Source organism: Schistosoma haematobium, chromosome 1, assembly GCF_000699445.3.
Source record: "Schistosoma haematobium chromosome 1, whole genome shotgun sequence".
In the NCBI taxonomy this organism is placed as follows: Eukaryota; Metazoa; Platyhelminthes; class Trematoda; order Strigeidida; family Schistosomatidae; genus Schistosoma; species Schistosoma haematobium.
In genome coordinates, this window is record NC_067196.1 from 9951760 (window position 1) to 9974938 (window position 23179).

Genomic DNA, 23179 nt, shown 5'->3' on the forward strand with positions numbered 1-23179 from the left:
TTTAGTAATAAGTAAACATAATCTTCTGGTTTATGTATGTTGATCTATCAGACATCTAATAATTTTTAAATGTTTTTATCATTAAGTTCCAGTTTTTTATAGTTTCATTTGTGCTCATTTGTTGCGTAAACTCCAACTTGTTTGGTTGAACCTATTAATTGATATTACTGAACGTACCTCTTTAATGACTGACATAATTTGAATAGATTTTGTATGGTTAAAGTTGTACGCTGCTATTTTGAACGGACAATCATCAATGTTGGATTAATACTTTAGGGACTGTACACTTCCTAACGTTTGGATTATTTATACATATTTAGTTTATCAAATAATGATTATGGTAATAAAACACCTGACCAGTTTCTTCATAGAGTTTTAGACATATCAACTGTGTGCGTGTTGTCCCGACCGTTGCTGCTACCTTGACGTGGTAGTCAGACTGCCTATCGCGATGAACCAATCGGGCTATAATGGCTGGAACAATCGTTCCCCAAGGTCCTACAATGTCGGACAGATCTGTTGAAGAGCGGTAAGACTAAAAGCAGCAAACCCAAGGTTCGAGGGTAAAGTCGTACTGCTGACTGTACAGAGGTGTGACGGCAGTAAGGCGTTTCCCTTAGACAGCCAGCGTAACAGCAATGCTGCCTCCCCACAGGAAAGAGTGGGGTTACGAAGGGTCGACCCTAGGAATGCACCCCTCGCCTTATCCCACGAGTGTCCGTCTCCGGAGGCAAGATTTGGACAATTACGGAGCTAACACACAAATTACCCACAAGAAGGTCGTGTGTGATGGGCCTCAAGCAGTTATCCCTTGGACACTGAGGATACGCTCCCAGGTCACTAAGACCAATTCCAGTTCGATTCCCTTTTCAGATACTTCTAGGAAGACCCTTCCACGGTGTAGACAACCGGGAACTGATAACCTCACTCATACATGTAACAGCACTCAAGACCACTGTATTGTCTGTGTGTATTGTATTCTTTATTATCTATAACTTGTTAACCAATCAAATTGAAAACAAGAATATATTGAGTTACAATTTGTATCCCGGGACAGAAATTAGAGCAATTGTATACGAACTTAAATCCAAGCGTTGTATGTAATATAACCAATACTGAAAAATCCAAATATATGTACAACGTCATAATTTCATCATTTTTGTCAAAGTCTAAGTCCTTGGATTACTTCAGAAAGAACTAATCGAATTACATAAATCATTTTCTTACCGTGTAATCTCTAAAGCTAAATCCTTAAGGTTTGTTCCTTCCTATATCATTGTGTGTGTGTGTGTGTGTAAGTTAGGCTACATGCGAAATGAACGAAGGTAACTGGCTCGAATTTTCCTACTACATCTCTTCTATTTTACCGTAGAAGACCTATTTCTATTTCATTATTACTATAAATGGATGAATATTTTGAAACTTGGCCTACTTTTACGGTGTATATTCTTATGTACCCCGTGTATATTTCGATTTTATTTTTTTGCTAAAGCTGAGCTTAAAATGCTTGTTACCTATCAAAATTCAGTCATGTACTGTTTTCATTTTGTTTCTTAAAGCTAGACTGATTTTCCCTTGAACTACATAGGTGGGTGGTAATGCATACGCACATTTATGTACGCTTGCATGCTTACACATAGAAATATATATATATGTGTGTGTGTTTATGAGTGTTTATTGCCAGATTTAAAAGATGGTTTCATTTAATTGTATCGAAATATGTATTGTAATAATTAACCTTTTATTGCGCACACTATTCGACAATTACCTTACATTGAATAATTAATTACCTGACCAATTCAAAGTTTTGTTATGAACATATTGGTTAGATATGTTGCGTGAAGTATTTGAAAATGTGAACAAATGAAATAATACATTGTATATAACTAAATGACTTCATATCAGATATATTATCCTGACTTTCATATTAATAAAGCTAAATCATTAATCGAATTGGTGTATTAGCTGTTTGAACATAAGATTTCCAAACATTTCGTCTTGGTTTCGAACCCCGTTTGATTTACTTAGGTTAAGGCTGACGGACAGGTGTCATCATATGCATATAAAATATCTCTCAAAACCAGTTTTATGTACAGTGTTGTACTTTTTCTTCCATATACACTTTCATTTGTATTTATATTCATTCACTGCTTATTTATTCTTCATTTGCATGTCTTTCTAAATATTTACAACACAATATCATATCATGTCATCGTTCCTACCTTACTACATGTTTATTGATAGCTAGTTTTTTGTTTATCAGTTTATATTGTTTCTGTTGTGATGTTTGCTTAGATTAAATGTATTTAGCAAATTTTATTTCACTTCTCCAATACTTATTTATACTTTTCCTCACTCACTCTCTTCCTAATAGCTTATATATGAAAATTTAGAGTCTTCCAAATGATCTTAAGTATTTTATGCGGAATTGGATGGGGCTTAGAAATGAAATTCGAGACATGCGTTTCATCGTATTTGGGACTTGTCAGCTGAATGTACATGCAGTCACCCAAACGCTCTGATACGGCCGAAGGTGCGGAGAGTCATCTCTCCCTCTCGAAATGCTCTCACATGGCCACGCGTATATAGCCTCTGCCAGGGAAGTCCTACTCACTGCCTTCTCGTGGTGGGAGTGTTGTTTACCGAAATTGAGAGGACGAAAAGCACTTTAACTGGGTTGGTGGACATGGAGAGTCCACCTAGGGGAGTTGGAAAACCCTGATTCCAAACCATTGGTGCACATGGGCCCCACGATCCTGGTGGAACAAATGGCGTATGAACCAATTATTGGTCACCAGCAACCATAGGACTGCATCTCTTGATGTTGTTCCACTACCTTGTGGATCAGACCTTTAGGTCGAAGGCTCGGGGTGTGGCCCCCTGAGAAAACTATCCGTGTCGGTCTGGGCACCCGTGCAATATCACAGCCCACACACAAATCAAGTGGCTTGTGTGGTGCATATGTATTCGGTGCCCCTTTGTACCAATATTTATGTGTTGAAATAAATAAATAGATAACTCCAGACACCATTGTGTCATCCCCATAGTTGCTGAGTCCAGTTAGCCACTGGTCCGCTAGCTGCTATAAGATGCAGGTACATATAGCTGATGAGCCTCAAATGGGGGAAAAACGTGCATCCTTGATTCCACTACTAGCTAATATTCAACTCTACTTAATATGCTTGTGACCTAATGGCAATATCAAAATAATCCACTCAGAATCCACATATCCAAAAATATGATCAACTGCAGTCCTAAACAGCAATGGTAGGGTTAAACGACCAATAAAAATGGACCTTAGATGTGATAATATATGTTATTTTAGTTGATTAGAAATATATAATTTATCTAATAAAACTACAAACTGAGGTCATGTGAATGCTAGTTTATAAAATATTTTGATTTGCATCAACCTAAACACTCCTTCAAAATATTTCCTTTCTGTTGCAAATGAACGTTTGTTCCGTCTTTATCTCCATTATGCCGAAACACACCTTAAAAGTTATACCATTTAATTTCTTTAACTTTCCAAACAATTTTCTCAACTTAAAATTTGTAGATAGAATACTTCATGTTAACAATTTTAATAATTCCGTTCATCACTAAGCATCTGAACATTAAATTGGCGTTTGGAAAGCACAGTCGGTCAGTCGCAATGCCGAACCTGTTACTTATGTACTTCGATCCAAGTTGTTGTACCCCGCTAGCACAGCGAGATGAAATTATGGAACCAAAATCCTAGATTAGTAGAAGTATTAATAATATTAGTGGTAATAGAAAAGATCAGGCATCGAAGATAAGATTCTGGAAAAGATAAGTTAGCGAAATACAAACAAAAAGAAATGTGAGGAATTTAGATGCTTAGAATTTGGAGCGAAGACAATGAATGGATGCATCTGAGCCACTACAAACGATTTGAGTCATGTCACTCAAAGTCTGTAACCACTGATTACGATAATCACTCTGACTCCCAATCATATAATCTACACCTATTATTTTGGAAAGCACAGAAGACAGTAAATGTTCAATGTTTTTATCAACATAGAAAGTCGATGACGGTCTTAAACTTGTATCATCCTTACAAATTACTATTTACTTTAAAATTCCTTCTTATTCACATGACTATTACTATTACTATAGAAAATTCCTCGTGTTTGGACAAATATAATTACTATTATTATAACACCACAACTATTTAATCCACACATAAAGATATGCTCTAATTAAATCAGTCTATCATTGGAAAAAAACTAAACACTGTTTATTGCGTTTCGTAGTTGATTATGATATCAAATCCATGTGTACACTTTAGATTGACTTTCATTTATTTGCATTGCATATATATGATCTGAAACAAATTATATTAATGGTAATTTAGTGTTTTATCTTGACTAAAAATAATAATATAATATGTTTATGTTGCTTAATAAATTTAAAATATTTACAATATCATTTTTATTGAGTAAGAATGTTGAGATGTTCCAAAGTATTCTTCGGAAATGTTCATAGAGAAACTAGGAAACTTTGGAATGCATTCCATCAAATCAACGTTGAATAGAAGCTTCTCAGAAACATCTAGAAAGTGAACAGTCGAGTTTCTGATTGGTTATTTATCTGTCCTGCTACTATATTTAATATGATCCCAGAGGCCTAAGGTTGTTTATAATATTATAAATATCTTAGCTTTTCTGTACAATAACTAGTCTTGGAGTAAGCTATTCTTTCCTCAATTCGCGCGTTTTTTCTTGTGTTCAAGTTGCCGTGTAGATTAACCTCAGGGTTATTAGAAAACGTATTAAAAAGAAGGAAACTGATAAAAACAAATATATTTTTATGTCTGAAAAAGTGTTGTTTTTATTTTCTTATTTTTTTCATCATTTTTAAAATAGTTAGGTAGTTTACTAAGAAAACAAAATAATTGATTTTATTGTTCCCAAGTTCTCTAGTAAAATATTATCCTAGAGAGTAAACATGATCAACTCTAGCACAATTGAACTGTTTTATCATGATCATAAAGTTTTTTTAGAGTCATTACCATAACTGTCTTATTCACGTTGTAAGCGAAATAGTGTATGTCGAAAATTCATCTGGGTATTTTTAAACATTACTTCATATGGATCGTACGATCTTCAAGAATAAACAGTATATTTTCGTACTTTTATCATCATCTACCATAATAATACGACTAGTTAATTTGTTCGATTATTATCTGTATACAAATTTTGTGATATGTCTGGTACTTGAACGGTTGACATTGATTTTGTAATCGCTTCCTATGCCACCGAACAGGTTAGAAGATTGTAAATAAACTTTATGTTTAAGAAACAATGATATTTATTGGCCAACGTGTGATCTTGATATTCTAAAAGCTTCTAAAATTAGTTTAAAAAAGTCAGTAATTGTCCTATCAGAAAATGACACATAATCCATCATTCTTCTAGAATTCTCTGGGATGTTTCTGTTAAACATTGGTTGAATAATGTATTTTCCTCAAAGGACACTTTCGGTCAAAGTTTTGCTAAAGAACTTATTTCTGTCTAAATGAACGCCCAATACCACAAGATCCAGTACATATAATGTTACAATGTACAAAAAATGTGATAGTATAGTTGTAGACAATTTTTTGGCACAGTACTATTCACTATTGTTTTTATTTAATGAAACATTGAGTAAGAAATTATTGAAACAGACGAAATTCAATGTCAATAAAATTATGTTTTACCGACTCATTTTATTCTGAAAAACATTGCTTGTTGATTCACATGACTGTTTTAAAAGACTTCAGGAAAACTATTACTGAATGAAAAACATTTTAAGCTTAATATTGTTATTGATCAGATTGTGTATAGAGGTTTGTTTTTCTTAAACGAAAGATTCAATGTTTGATGTATCATGGTTACCTGATGTACATCTTTTCTTATTTCGTTAACCGATAGGTGGTTGGTTCACTTATGCTTTTGTTATTAGAAGAAAAAAACAACTTTTTATGTTCCAAATTATTAATTATATTGACGTTGGTTATTGAGATCTTTGTATTCCAACCCTTTCAATATACGTTAGAAATAATCTGATTGTAATAGAGAGTAATTATTAGTAAGTATTTTGTAAAACTTCTTTAAATAAAACTTTGTAACAAGTGTTCTATTGGATCTTGCCAAAACTAGTAACCTTGAAACTTTTATGACATCCGACTGACGAGTTAGTATGTATTTACTATGTTAAATTAGGAACCTACCATTAAAGATTATAATGAATTGTGAATATATACAATGTGTTTTTATTGTTTATTCATTTGTCAGTGTCTATGATTAGTTTTGCGAATCACGTATTCATCTATATGGAGATTTATCAGTCTCTTTCAAGACCCCTTATAACGCTGTAATGACAAACAATGCGAGATAACCTCAAAAGATTAAGCATCGATGTTATAGGACAATGATTTGAGCACTATATTTGTATACATTATTAAGTGAATGAGTGAATATATTATCTCTCATTGTATTCATAGAGGGTCAGTTTCACTTTGTTCTCACCAACCTGTAGCTTATTAAACACACTATAGAGGTATTGTTTTGAATATGACACATTGACTAATAGTCAGTTGTAATTAGGGGAATTGTTCATTTGGTCAAGGTCACCGCTCATATATTCCTACCTGAATCAGTTTAGTAGTATAAATATAGATGACTTATGTGCATATTCATTTACTCGCTGACATTACAACTTTTTACAAACTCTTACCCTCCTACTTTGCCTAATTAGTTGAGTATTGTGACTAAATTAGACTGCAGATTTTAACGCATTTGACAATACACTTCAAATTCTACACATATCTTGACAGGTCTGCTACTGGAATGCTTAATACTGGCTTCCTATTACTTCTGACTACTACACTTCAACTCGAACAATAGAGAAAAGGCATGAAATAGGACCAATAGTTTTACTTATGTATAGGAAATCGTGTATATTTGTAGAGTTCCATGTGACCTTCGTTTTGTAGAAATTGTCTTGATTTTCCCGATGTTTCTGAGGAGCTTTTATTTAGTGCTGGTTGGGTAAAGTATTTCTTGGCTTTTTCCGCGTTTCTAGGGACGATGAAAAGGTATTTTTGGACTCCTAAAAATTTCTGACTGTCGCTTTCTCGAATTTCATTAGTATGAAATTATTGTATAGACTGATCGATTGTCCTTGTGAAATAATTTACAGTCATTACTCGATATATTTCCCTTGATTCTTCCAACTTTATCATCCATATATCGAAATATAATCTAATTTTGTTAAGCATCTCTTGGATCGGTTTTATTTCTGGTATTACTATCTCAGGGTTTGGCATGTTAACATGCCAGTAGGAACTTATATAAAATAATAGTAAAATAGAAAAATCTGTCGAAAAGTACACAGTCTTTAACATTTTGTACTGAATCAAAACGTTACTACAGCGATGAGACTAACATTTATCGTGAGCTACACATTCATTGAATTTACCCGCCTGTTTAAATATTTCACTTAATTAACCTATCTCGTTTAACTTATGTTACTTAGAATTACAATTTCCCATATATTTCGCAAAAATTATACGGCAACTCATTGAAAACCTACCAAAGAGATGTCATGTATCCATGTAATCTAAGAAACGTGGTAATGAAAGTCTCTGTTCTCCCACCATTTTAACAGTGAAATGGTCCTGATTATTCATTCCAGTCAGTAATGGCATGATTTATTCTAAGTGTTCACCTTGAACAAATAAGATCAAACAGACTAATCCTTTATGAAATCTATTTCATATAGAGTTTACATCCTTAAGAAGTATATATTTTGTGTAATTTCCATGTCATTCCCGCTGTATAATAATAGCGGAATAAGTTGTTTTTTCATTGACCTTGAAAAACACCGACATCGTTAGTAAACTTTTCAAAATAAACTAGAAGAAATCACCTCGATCGTGTTTTATTTATCTATATGATGAAGGTTGGAAACATTCGATAACATAATAAGCAAAGATGGATAGTGGCTAGCAGTGGGATCCAGGACGCGCGTTTTTTCCTATTTTGGACTCGTCAGCTGGATGTCCCAAATAGGACAAAACGCGCGCCCTGGATTCCGCTGCTATCTACTATCCATCTTTGCTTATAATGCTTGTAAATTAAGGCAATACACACAGTATGCACATATTCTAATAAGAGACTGATCAATTACAGTCCTAAACATCAATGAGAAGATTCAAGTAAAACAATACCAAGTGAATTCGATAACATAGTTGAGAATCAGTTGCAATATCTCAAATGCATCCAATATTTTTGTCTTCTTTGAGATTCTAACATTATTATCTATAACCTAATCTTTCACACTACCATCAGTATTGTTACTTCTAATACGGCTCCGACATTTCTCTTGATAATTTCATCTAACTATATTGATATGATATGACAACTTGAAATGATGCATCTATATCTTATTTTCTTTTACTCTTTTTATGATTCATATAATAGGTTCGCTATAAATACTTCTATTTATAATTTCTTACAGTAGAAATCAGTTATTTAAGAATCAATTCTTATTATCATTCATTTTCTTAATTAATTATATTCTTTTTATATGTTTTTTGAGGCCATTATTAAAACATATGATTTCATTCAATGTACCACATTGTTCTATAGTACTATTATTTATTGTAAAGTACATACTACTTAGAATCAATCTCTGTATTCATTCTATTTAACTTTACAATAAAGAATTGTTCAGATTTATTGAATTTGTAAAAGAAATTTTACTGTATTAATGAGTTTAAATAAACTCTTAAGGTTAAAATTCACTTATATTGTGCTGTTTCATGTAAGATTTCATATACTATTTCCGTTATAATTATTATTATCGTTATGATTAACTATAACACTACTTGTGTGGTGTGGATTACTTATATCCACGTAAGTAGTATGTAACATTGGTCAAACGTAGAATATATTTCAGTAGAAGATCGATAAGAAAAGGACGGAAACGAAACGCAGTTGGTTAGAAAATGCGTGGACTGATATTTCCAAAAAGAACAGTCAAGTTTGAGATGATGGATTGATATTTTACAAATTAACTATTTACTATATGGTTCTCAGATTTTAGTGAGATAGATGCTCTGTAATTTCATGTCAAATATATTCGATTGTTCTCACTAGTGTTTTTGTTCACTACACTTGTGCTAATCATTAATTAGCAGTATTATATTATGACAAAAGTATGATATCATTAAGTTGAAAGAATTCTCATGAATTAGGAATTGTGTCAAATTACAGAAAACTATAGTTTAAGCATTAATTCTGTTAGTTAATATTTACGAAATTTTATATATAAAATGTTGAATACTTTTTGATAGTCTGAATCAAATTGCCCTGTGTATTGGTTAATGACTGAAAATGGATAGTCCAAGCAAGACTAAATATAAACAACTACCTCATATAATAACATTGATTTCATTTACTAACTTGTCTATATTGTGTTAGTAAACTTTTAATTTGTATTTGGTTCTTGATTAAATTGCCAGATAATTGAGTAGTAGTGTATCTATCGTGTGATCAAGTACCGTGGTATAATTTGTAGTGTTAGTAATGCGTACAGCTTTTCCTCGTTATCACATCTCTAAAAGATTACTCTGTTCATAATTTGACCTCAGGACTAGGATTTGCTGTATAAGAACTGTGTCCAAGTTTCTAATTGCTGTATTGCCTTTATTTACGACTCACTATCAGAAGATTGAAAGCCACTTGGGTAATCTGACAAGAGATAAAAATCTAGTTTAACCTATAATGTGAAGACAAACATTTTTTATTTTCAATGTTTTTGTTTTTCATTGAAAAACTCGTACCAAGGAAGTGTACATCAGTTCACTTCAGTCGCCTTACTCGACTAATATCGGTCAAGCCTAAGAGCTGATGATGAGCAGTCATCTGGTCAGGTTACGTCACACGTTTTAAGGGTTATTTTTATATGTTTTCTTAGATATATGTTCCTAGAGGTAGTTCATTTCTATAATTGACTTTCCAAGAATTATGTCTATCCATTAAACTGGCTTTTTCATTGATCACTTATCCATTAAAAAAACTACTAATGTATACAAGTTTCGCATTTTGAAGAGAAACATACACTTACAGTATTGGACTGATAGCTCTAATACACAAAGCACTAAACCAAAATCAAATAACTAATAGCTAATGGAGGTTTATGCTCTATTCACTTCATAAAACTAAGAAAATCAGCTTAAACTGTTTTGTTTCATAGTGCGTTGTTTCATGAATTTATTTAATCTACAATCGTGACTGTGTATTTTTTAAAACAACCTTTAATCGTTGCTTCATTGTTATTCTACTTTTATTAACAGAACTAATTAATTTCAGGTGTTTGTTCGAACCTTAAAGTATAAATGTATATTTGTACTTAGCTCCTTTAATATTAGCGTTGATAACTCACTAACTACTGTGTCATATACATCTATGTGAATCGAATTAGTTTGCATGTTAGTGTCATATAAACGATGTGTATATGAATTAGATTAGATGAGTTATACCACGATCATAAGTAATTATCTACTCTTTAATGAGAAAATGCTCATCACTTTATTATTTCATTTTTAACAAACATAATTAAAATGTCAAGTTTCCTCCGACATGATTGAACTTTATTAATTCTTAATGAATTTTCATTTAAGGTTCATACTAATTATCAATCTCAAAGTATTCGTCTAATCCGTCTACGTAATCCATGGGGTAACGATCGTGAATGGTCAGGTCCTTGGAGTGATCAATCTAGAGAATGGAGAAATATTCCACCTGATGAACGAAAACGAATCGGTCTCACTTTTGATGAAGATGGTGAATTTTGGTAAATATTCTTGTTTTTACTAATGAAATATTTGGATAATATTTTGTTAATAGCATGGAAGAATCCATTTTTAATCTCGATAGAATTATTTAATGGATAGGATACATGTTCATGAATTTAAAATGCATCTGCCTCATTGTTGAATATGTATGAGGTTTCTAGTATTTTCCTTATCATTCAGTAAGTGAATGCTGCATATAAAATCATGATTTTCGCTGAAGGTTTCATTTTTATACACTAACGTTCACTTTATGTACTTTTTTCATTCGGCAAGTTGGTATATGTTGCAATAGCCTGCTCATAAATGATTGAATAAAATGTAGTCCTCAATGTAAATTACACTCTTATATCCAGTATAAAAAAAAGTTTTAAATGTCGCACTTCTACTGAACATTAAAAAAGTATGATCATTGTCACATTTATTTAATCTTAAATCAAACTTTTTCACAAAGATCTCCCTTAAAGAAAATATGATTCGATTAAAATGTTGTTTGTATACATCAAATAACAATTATTTGCCACTTTTTCATGATGAACATTCAAATAATACCCGGGTTATCCTTTAACAGCTGAACACCGATATGTATCGAATATAAATACAGCCCAAACAGATCAAGATTGCTGGTAAAGTATACTCTACTTACAATCTCTAATAACACTTAATTAACCCTAAGTAATAAAGCTAATGTTTAACCATTCAGAATGCACCTGATATGAGTGAATAGTTTACTAAATAAAGACCGATTAAATGTTAGGATTAGAATGAGGAGTTTGATTTATGAGTTCTACATAGGGTTAGGAGTAGTAATTGTTAGGTATAAAATCAAAGAATACTTTGTAGCCATATTAATGAATACTTGTGTAACTAGTTCTATAACTTCAGATATGAAGAACCCTTAAACAACCTTTAAAACTTTATAAGCCATGTTAGAATGTTTATGCATTTTAATTTTATGTTTTCCATGTCAACCTAATCCCTTCACATATCATCGTTTTAAGAGTTCATCAGTTTCATTCCTATTCTTTGGTCTTTCCATTTCTATCAATTTATTAACAAAATATAAATAGACTTTACTAAGTATCTTACAAGGCTTTTACTAATAAGATACAAGCTCTCAGTCATCGCATTTTGAATTTTGTGCAGTAACGTAATCGTCATCTGGATTTTGATTCGTTTGTCGGGAGGATATAATTTTATCAAATTGATTACAATGGTGTATTTTAACAGCCATACTATCTCTTTTTAGAAAAGGGTACTTGCAGTCTGTTATTTGCGATTTTTTGCATTTTAATATCAAAACTTTTATTTCATGTTCCACTTCTAGAACAAAACAAAAGATTTCTATCAAAAATAAGTACAGTTTTACTTGTAATGTTCTAGGAGTTTGTTACAATTCTTTAATATTATCATTTCAATTAACATTCCTAGACAAATAAATCTCTTTCAAAATAGTGAGCTTTTATAATTCGTATTTTAATGATATAAGTCAAAACTTGATTGTTCTGAAATTTCAAGTTTAACGTCGAAATGTTTGAGTTCAATTACCTGTGTAAGTCATAACACAGTAATTTATCGTATGTCTCCCTCAATCACAGATATGCATAGTCAAGTTATGAATAAATTATATTCTATATTATGTTCGTCTATTGTGTAAACGTACCATCAGGTAATCGTAAGCAGCTTATTATCGGTCCTATCAACCGTCCAATAATCTGCAATTATTCTACTGATATGATATTCAAAGATTAGGCTTATCAGTCAAGTCTTAATTGATTGTTGGAGAGTGAGTGACCCACAACCTAATTTCTTCCAATCACCGATGACATCTTACCATGATCTGGCTAATGGTCTTGTATATGATCTCGAATCATTCGTGAACCTAAGTCAATTATATAGTCTCTTGAGTAGCCACCACTTGATCACATTGTATCATTGCATTCATCTTTCAATTAGCATTCTATCCACCGATCTTAATAATCGAAATATTGTCGAATCGAAGCACAGAAAATCTCTTCTATAACAAATACTAAGAATGCGGCATATAAGTGTTTCCATTGAAACATTTACATTTGTATTTTTTCCCCACATAATATGTATAACAACCAAAATTGATTGGTGAGTGACAACAACGAGTTAATCTAAATCTTCATTAACAATGATAAAAACATATGCAGTAGTAGCTCAGTGAATGACGTAAGGTGTTTGTTTTTTGAAGTGGAGTACTGGGTTTGAGTCCTAACATGAACATTAACACTAATTCAGGTATATCCAGCTGACATGTCACTAATAGTATGAAATGATGTTTCTAAATTCCACCCTTAGCCGAAATCCATTTATTTTTTTTAAAAACACCCAAATATACTGCTGTATTACACGGTTTATAGAACAATTTTCAATAGTTCACTATAGACTAGATGAAATTGTAATATCATATCTAGATAGTTAAGAGATGTTTCCTAATTGCTTCTTATTTTAAAAAAGCTAATGCTTTTGATAGAAAAAGATGTTTGTTTTACAAAGGTGTTAACTAGTCATTTGTATTTTTGAGAACGGAGGCAAAAGTTATCTGCTGTAACATGGTTCAGAATCGATTACAGTGGCGTAGTTGTATACACTCTCTGTATTCCCTTAAACCCTGAGATTTATTTATTTATTTGAACACAGATTAAAATTAATTTATACCTCTCTTTCTACGAACTAATTGTTTCTCCCTCTATCATATTCTTATATGCAATCTTTTTTACATACTACTACCACTGAAGTAACTTCTGTGAATTTGTTGTTCATCTTGTTGTGATAATGATGTGTGGCAACTTGGACCGATGCATATATGTGCCTCGTCTTACGTTTTAGCTGACTGACTATCTGTTGTGTTCACAGTAACAATATTTCAAATATGGTTGTAGATATGTGATGATAAACGTGTTTTTTCCATAAAAAAAATGAAAGTAATGTTGTCTTATTTCTCTTTAAGGATGTCTTTCGATGATTTTGTACGTTATTTCTCACGTCTTGAGTTATGTCACCTTGGACCAGAATCCATAGCTTACAGTCCAGGTCCTGTCAACCGTCGTTGTAATAAACGTCAATGGGAAATGATATGTGAAGAAGGTGAATGGTTGCGTAATTCAACTGCTGGAGGTTGTTCAAATTTTCCCAGTAAGTATGTAATAAATACTTGTAATAATCAAATACTTGCATTTTAATCGATATTATGTGTTTGATCACATAAAGATCCTCGTTATATTTAGAAACACAGATATAAGAATGAAGAATATTCACTTGCTCTTGTGGAGCAGGTTACATGGGCCACACAAGGCGACTGCTTTCTAAATGCATCTCCGAATATTACCCTACGTGACTTTTGAAAAGCGAATGTAAATCAGTCAATATTTCATTGTTTAAACATGTTGTGAACTGTGGTCACATGGACCCACCTGACAAGTCCTTCTAAATCATCTATACAGTGAGGAGATTTGATTGGGAAGGAGTACAAATTAATAACTTGTGCATTGCAGAGACATTAACAATCTAAAATATACAGTGTTAATTTGAATAAGTTTAATGTTTGCAAACAATCTCGTGTTCACATGTCATAATTTTCATCGATGTGTTTGCCTTAAATCTAGTCAAATTTTGGATTATTAATTTGAATATACAACTGAAGTGCAGTGAACGACAACTCATGTGGAGATAACCGATTTATCGTTTAATGCAAAATTACAGAGTGCTTTCGTAAAATATACAAACCATATATTAGATACATAATTTGTACATCTTCCATCAGTTGTCCTTTAAATGCTTCATGATTGTTTCAATTCTGTTGTTAATACAGTTGATTCCTGTTTCCCCTTCCGTTTTCTTCAATTGAATCTTCTCAATCTTCTGCTAGTATGCATTCCACTTCTGATTGCCGTTACACGCTATTTATATCTGTCCACATAGGAAGAGCACACCACGGTAGAACCTGGAGACCAGGATTGATGTAACAATATTCTTCGTTTTTATGTTCGTATTTGTAAATATTGAAATTTAGCACCTCAGTTTTCTTATTTCACCATGAAGCTTGATATAATTAAATTATTCATTTGAAAGCCATTGTTATATTCTATTGGATGATGAGAAGTCAAAATTATACATATACTGTCATAAATTTTGATAATCGTATGACATATTCCTTTACTATTGTACGCTAAATAACGATGAACAATATATTTTTGTTGGAATATTTATACTACTGTCAATAGTATGAGTTTTGTGTAAAAACATATTTTACTCTGCTGGTAACTTTAATTGAACGTTATATTCATCACGTTGCTTTTGTAGATACATTTTACATGAATCCACAATTTCATGTTGAGGTTGTTGCTCCAGACGAGTCAGATACAGATGGTAATGGCACTCTTGTAGTTGGTTTGATGCAGAAGGGATTAAGAGAAAAACACATTGAACCTCATGTGATTGGTTATTCTGTATTTCGGGTAAGAATTTATCCAATTACTGATGTAAGAGTCATGTTCCAAAACTAATCATTGTTGTAGCTTTAGAAATAATTTATTACGATCAAATAATTACACAGTAGCTATATAGGCTTGTGTTATTAGAAGGATAGGAATCCGACTAGAGGTATCATCAAAGTCTTCGTTGTTCAATAATTACGTTGTATCGAACAATGTCAGTCACTATTTTCTGTGCATTTATTAAGTGAATACTTCATACTAGTATGTGATTTTCGGTAAATATTTCGTCTGAATCCCTAACGTCCACCATATTCAACATGTTGGTTGTGCTAAACTGACATCCCCATAGCATACGATTACTAATAGCTCTATCCGCTTGAGATGAAATAGACAAAATTGCACTCCGACACAGTATTCACACATTTGTCGAGAGTGATGGGCTAGATACAAGGCAATCATTCAACACTAAAAATATCAATTTTGATCACTGTATTCAGAAGTATCACTTGTTTTTGTGGCTTTATATTTTGGATTATTTCTCTGCAAAAACGCAAGTCAGGCTAGTGGACATGCTGTTAAAAGGATTTTATTTCCGTCATTGAAAAAGAGTTTTGCAAAGACTGTTTCATTCTAAATATCCCATACTCGTTAATTTAACACAGCAACATAGCTTTATTTATTGAGAGTTGCCTAACTTTTAAAGCCAAAATCAAACTAAGGGATTTATCTATAAAACGACACTAATATTTGTCATAGTATAAGTCATGCATTTCATAAACCACTATTTGTGGTGTTATCCACGTTGCTTACATGTTTTAATAAACATTCGTAAAGGTAGTGCTCCCGGGAACAGTTATATAAGGATTATTTTTTGAAAAATATGAGATAAGCTAAGTACCTGAACCACTGTGTTAATGTATGAGTGTCAGCCAACAAAATGAAATGTTATCTCTGCATACCAAGTAACAGATGAAAAGATGTCCAGTGAACACCAATAGACGAAGATAAACTAAAAGAATAAAACTACAATTATGAATGAATTGAATGTCACAGAATCAAGAAGACATGTCAAAAATGATCAACCATGACATAATTTATTGGATATTAGTAAGACGTATGATTGAATGCACAAAAGTAACTGGATTAATAGAAAATGTTTGAAAAGTGCAAGTACAATAAACACTAGTAGTTTCTTAAACAGTCTGCAAACATGCATTTTGACTATCATGCCAGTCTTTATGTGGTTTTATTAGAAAGCACTTGGATACTGGCTAAACAGTTCATTTGTATTTGAATATCCTTCGATTGGATGAATTTATAAAATACAATTGTCTTTAAAATGAACATAATAAACTTTGAAATTCCAGATTCCACGATTGCATACAATAACTGCAAATTCTTAATATAATTGATTCATCAAATATTGTTATAATTTCTCTTATCGCTTGGTAATCTTGGACACTAATTTACTCGACTAGTCCCCAAATCAGAACACGTTTGAATAGAAACGTAATTATATTATAAATAACAATGACAGATGGAAGTAGAAATCACAATAAGATACGCGTTTGTATATTTAGATTTTTTACATAAAAAGTTTCCAGACACTTCTCTAATTCTCTGTTAGCTATGATTGGTTAAGAAATAGCCAGTCAGTGTGCCCCATCACAATTCTTCAAGGAACATGCTCTAATCCAGTCTTTATCGCGCTAACAAGTACATTTTTATGTACGCAGCTTTAAGAAAAAGGTGTGTTTTGACCGCTAGCATTACTACCTCTCTGTTTACGCCAAAAGAGATAATCAGGGGAAGAAGGAGCAGTCTTTGATATAAATAATTCTTGTAAACAACTACCAACTTGATTTTGTACAGTTATTTCTTATGATTCTTCTTTACCCTCTGATCTGTCTATTTATCACTTTTATAGATGCCTCCATCTGCTCCAAACAATCGACTGTTAGATCGAAGGTTTTTTATGACTAATTCATCTGTAGCTCGATCACCGGTATTTATTAATATGCGTGAAGTTTGTGGTAGGCATAAATTAAAACCAGGCCATTATGTGATTATCCCGTGTACATTTAATCCAAATGAAGAAGCTAAATTTATGCTGCGTATATTCTCTGAACAAGCATGTGGTTCAAAGTAAGACAAAATTTTTTTTACTATATTAGGTTCTTATGAAGTTCTTTAATTGCCCCCAAATGCTACGATACTGCCAAGGGTGGGGAGAGTCATCTTTCCCTCTCGAAATGCGCTCACATGGCCACGCGTATACAGCCACTGTCAAGGAAGTCTTACTCACCACCCTTTCGTGGCACTACTGTTGTTTACCAAATCTTGAGGATGAAAAACAAATCTCCTATGTTTTAACTGGGTTGGTGAGCACGAACAGTCTACTTATGGGGAGTTGAAAAGCCCCGACTCCAAAGCAATGGCGCATAAGAGCCCCAGGATCCTGAAGGAACGAATGGCGTATGAACCTATTGTTGGTCACCGGCTGCCATGGGACTGCATCTCCTAGCGTTGCTCTATTACCTTATGGATTAGACCTGCGGATCAAAGGCTCGGGATGTAGCCCTCTAAGAAAACTGTCGGGAGCATCACAGCCCTCACGCACATCAATGACAACTACTACTGCCCTCATTGTTAATGTGTGACGCATATGTATTCGGTGCCCCTTTGTACCGATGTTTGTACGTTCAAATAAATAAAATCTTGAATTTCATAGCCAATATCACTGATTGATCATAGTCTGTCAAACATTGAAAACGTAGAAGCACTAAACAGTTTGAGACTCCTCAATAGTGGTTGTTCTAATTATTTTCGTTTCTATATTGTTCAAACTGACGACGTTTATAGTACCAAGATGAATGATTGTTTCAGTCTCTCCATAAAAAGAGAGGCTATCTAGACTCGGTCGCTAAATTGGTAACGCTATAGCATATGAAGCGAACGGCACTGAGCTCAAGTCCCGGAGTGAACATCAACTCTGGGATTCAGGTATGTCCAGCTGACGAGTCTCAATTAGGGCGAGACGTACGTCCTGGATTTCACTGCAAGCCAACATCCATATTTGCTTGTAACGCTAGTGACTCAAGGCAATCCACATAGGATGCACATATGCCAAGAAAGGACTGATCAACTGCAATCCAAAACATCAATGGGAAGATTCAAACAAACAATACAAAGATGAATTTTAAAAAAATATTTTATGGTAGTTATGACAAAAGTTTATTATACAAATAGCACTTTTCTCTATGAGTCTAAGTTAATTTGTTTTCTTCAGCCACAGTTAACGTTCGAAATTTTCTCAGTCTTATTACTTCTTTTTAACATGAGTGTAACATACTGATTACTATTGTGAGTTATAAAACTTACCCATTTCATAAATCAACAATATTATTAGTTGAATTCATGAGTTAATCTAAACTAGACTATCATTGAAAACCTGGAAGCACTTGATGACCGTTTCATCCTATTATGCGACTCCTCGGCAGTGCGCATCGATGGTCCCGCACGTGGGATTCAAACCCAGGGCTTTCGGTTCCAAACTAGGACGGAACGGTCGTCCACTGCTTCCAGGTTTTCATTGGTGGTCTAGCTTAGATCAACTCATGAATTCAACTATTAAAATTACCACAATCTCCTCAAATTCCTATTCTGATAACAATCAACAATTGTCATAAATCTCGTTAGATTTCAGAGGTATGTTAATTCTTAGGTAAGTGACTTTTACTTAAAAGTATTCAATGAAAAATATGGTGCGTGAAATTTATGTATACAGTTTCTGTTTTAAATTTTCTTAAGCTCAGTGCCTTCATTTGAGAGAATAATTATTTAAATACTTGTGGATGCTGTTTTTATCTGTTAATCTGTAGGAAATATGTTAGTTAAGTTACGACTACACTTCAGTTTGTCAACTGAAGTTACTAAAAAGAATCAATTATGTTACTATTAGTTTTATCCCGAATAGTTTATTGGTAACGTTTTAAACTGGAAAGCTGAATGACGCGATTTAGAACTACACAATGAACACCTGTCTTGCTGACAAGTCTCAACTAGCACTAACCAATCATTAATAAACTGTATTATTTTTTGTTGTTATGCATACAGTTTTCCCTATGGGAAGATGTTGCAGTTTTTCAATTATGATCGTTTAATCATTAAGTTTAGATCATATTTGTATAGATAGCATTCTCAGCACTAACTCCAGATAGAAATTGGAAACTTTTCAGAATATCTTTGATCTGTAATGACGATATTTTTAGTGTTTTTCACATATATACACAGTTTATGACGAGTTTTGTTTCAACACTAGTCATGAAATAATTGTGCAAACAAATATCTTTCGATTCCTGAATTCGTCTCAAGATGTACAAGATATATCATTCACCGTACTGCATTTTTCTGCAACTATTTTTCTTTGTTGTTTTCAAGTGTTTGGCAAAGGGAGAGTGTTGTCTAAAACTGTGAAAATATGAAAGAGAATATCCTTATATAGGTGAATACTGAATATATATATATCTACTCAGCCTGGTTAAAAGCTGATGATTCCTCATTGTTGATTGGGATAAACTTCAGAATTGAGAAATAAACTTGTATAACTTAATTCTCAATCAGATTTTCTAAACTGTTTTTATATAGTTTTATTTTGTACCGCTGAACAATTTTTCTGTCTCTAGATGCTTCAGATCACAAATTGACATTTGTTGATTTTGCTATTGTTGTTAGAATCATTATCCTCTGAGTAGCTGTTATGGGAATCCTCAGGAATGAACACATACATACTTGATTGTATGACTAGAATCATCTATAAATCAAACTTCTCTTTGCAGACCCCTGAACTAAACTGTTATAATCTCTTTCTTCTTACGGTTATGACCCAGCTATTCCTATTGCTTAGTATTCTTGGACACCGATTCACTCGACAAGACCCCAAATCAGAACACGGTTGAACAGGAAAGAGATTATATTCCAAATAACAAGGTTAGATGGAGGCAAGATGCAAGCCAGAAGCACAATAGGGAAAACGTCAGTATATTTATATTTTTTACATAAGAAGATTCCAGAGTATTCTCCAACTATCGACTAGTGCTGATTGGATAAGAATTAGCCAATCAGCGTGCACCAAAGCAATCATGCATTGAGCATGCTTTAATCTAGTCTATGTCCCGCTAACATAAACCATGTACCATACTTCGAATTTTCATTAAGTTAACTTCAAATTAGTTAGTGATTGGTGTGTATTATAGAAGGCTAAAAATTGTTGCTTGGTTTCTCTGTTGAATTAGAGATCGCCAACAGTTGTCGTCCACGCCTAATGTTCCTAGTATCTTTCTTCCATTGTGGGGCATAGATTATCTTGCATTTTGCTGTAGAATTGATTTTTTTAAATATATTCAATCACCCCAAAATATGTATCTGAATGATATACAACAATAATAATACTGTGTCATTTTTATCTATTCAAATTTTAGTGAGTTAGACGACGATACTCGGATCACTTTTATGGATGGAGTAAGTGTTATAGTATATCATTACAACATAATTCATCTATGTATTTGTCTTTAAGCTGATAATATGCGTGTATTTGTTTGTAATTAATGGGACTTGGTGCAGTAGTACTGTTTTATGCACCTCTTATGTGGACAGATATAAGTAGTATGTATGCACAAAATGTACGATTTTTATATTTTACAAAGGTACTGTGGGATTTTGCACAGAACAATAAATTGGTTTACCTTGCCTGAGTTTTCGTTCATTACCTTTGGTGTCTTTGCCTCCGGCGAGGCGGAGAGAGGTCAGTTCTGCGGGGCCGGTGGGGGAGTAGTTAGTTGGAATGATCTGGAAAGGAAACGTTGAGTGTAGTGGTCTGGCGAGGCGATGTTGAATGTAGCAGTCGCCTTTTACTAGAGAAGACGGGATGTGCCTGGTGGACATCGGATGTAGGCTGCCCAGTGGGTCGCTGTTGGTGTAAAGGAGGTGTTGGACGTCCCGGATGCTGGGCGGACATCGAATTTAAATGATCCGATCGGTAGACAGAGCTACGGAGGTCGATGCCCCGGTGAACTCGACATTTCGGTGGGGAGCAACGCACAGACTGACGAATGATAAGGCGGCATGGCGGTCATAACAATTGCAAGAGCGACTTTTTAAAGCGGGAATGAGTGTGATATGCTCCTCGTATGTGGACAGATATAAATAGTGTATAGCAGGAATAGGATGTGGAATACTTACTAGCAGAAGAGTGAAACAAAGAGAACACGAAGCAAAGCAAAATACAATCGGAATAACAACAGAATTAGAAAGATGATGGATTATGCAAAGGACAACTGAAGGAAGATGTACAAATGTTGCGTTTAACGTCTAGTTGTCATATTTTACAAAGGCACTTCGTGATTTTACTTGACTTTTCGTTCACTATAGTACTACTCGGTCGATCAAATCAAAGTATTCATGGTATGTAGGTAGGATACAAAATCCGGCGTTTAGCGACTGGACAACAGTCGAACTTCTTAACTAACTATTTATCCCTAGTTAAATGCTTAAATATACATATATATATATATATATATATATATATATATATATATATATATATATATATATATATATATATATATATATATATATATATATATATATATAATATTACTCGATTAATAGTTCTCAGAAGCAACCTATAATTTAATCTTCACTAGGATATAACAGAAAGTAAGGACCATTACTGATTTGGCGATATAAAGGAAACGCCATTACCATGAGGTATGGATTTTCTAGGTTTGGATTCCAGCAGAACCACGGATGGGAACTGTTGTTGAATAGTTCAAGACTAAGATGAAACAACTGTCCAGTGAAAGATAATGATGTAGATTAAGTCAGTTCAAAATGCAGACAATTTCATAATTGAACAACTGTCCACGAAAAATTAAATAAATATTCAATCTAAAGTTAGCCTATCCAATTGAACTGATTGTTTATTTAATTTAGTTTCACTAAGTTGGTTTGACTGACTGATTCATATGACGAATATCTGTGTGATTCAACCACTCAGTATACAAATGTATACATACATATATTAATAGATTACCTCAACGTGGATTTGAACAATCTACAAATAATTTATAACATTCACCTTAGAAAACTAAACTAAAACGCAGCTTCAAGGAAGGAACATAGAAAGAGAAGTAATGAACAGAAGCTAACAACTAAAACTATTTGATGATGATTGGATGCTGATCAATAATTTTGCATGTCACATATACTCTTATTGTATAACTATTCAGTAACTAAATTATGTATATTCATATTCCTCTCATTATAAGCTTTATTTTGATCTATAGACTATTATGATACGACTTACTATTGTTAAATTATACTCTGTTTATTAATTACAGTCTCCCACGATCACAGCCACTTTTTGGCTTGATCTTGTAAAAATGTTATTTCCTATTTTATGGTGTGATGTGGTCTGGTTGGCTTTTTTATAAACCAGATATGTTTGGAATAAGTGATTCATATAGTGGGAGCTGGTATTAGTGTTCTGGACTCAACTGGCAGGGCTAGGAGGAATAAAGACCAATAAGGACGCTAGGTTGCTCATACCAGTCGAATGTCATTGGTTTAGCACAGTGTTAAGTTTATATAGGTTGTATTTCGATTGGCGGATAAGTCGTGTGATAATTAGCCGGGCTTATAAGTCACAACACTTTCAACCTTAGTTAGTTTGTAATGTAGCAGACCTATCACCCAGTTTTCTGGATCGTACTTTAGACTTTCAGTGCAGCTAGGTTTATCCATTCAATTTGTTAGCGTACTTTAAGTGGAACAATCGCTCAGTAGTTAAGGT

General features: G+C 33.2%; 1 protein-coding gene across 5 annotated transcripts in view; it reads left to right on the forward strand.

The window, feature by feature from the left end:
• Positions 1–23179, forward strand: part of CAPN9_2 (calpain 2, (m II) large subunit) — a 53240-nt gene that overhangs the window by 18855 nt on the left and 11206 nt on the right. For 3 of the 5 annotated variants that reach the window (XM_051209691.1, XM_051209695.1, XM_051209693.1), the window contains 5 exons: positions 10694–10866; positions 13842–14026; positions 15194–15348; positions 17255–17472; positions 20808–20847. In XM_051209691.1, the coding sequence (XP_051073098.1) occupies positions 10694–10866; positions 13842–14026; positions 15194–15348; positions 17255–17472; positions 20808–20847 (771 nt within the window). Of the gene's footprint in view, positions 1–10693; positions 10867–10919; positions 11047–12354; positions 14027–15193; positions 15349–17254; positions 17473–17513; positions 20848–23179 lie in introns of those variants that run through there. The other 2 variants (XM_051209692.1, XM_051209694.1) reach the window with 2 other exon arrangements.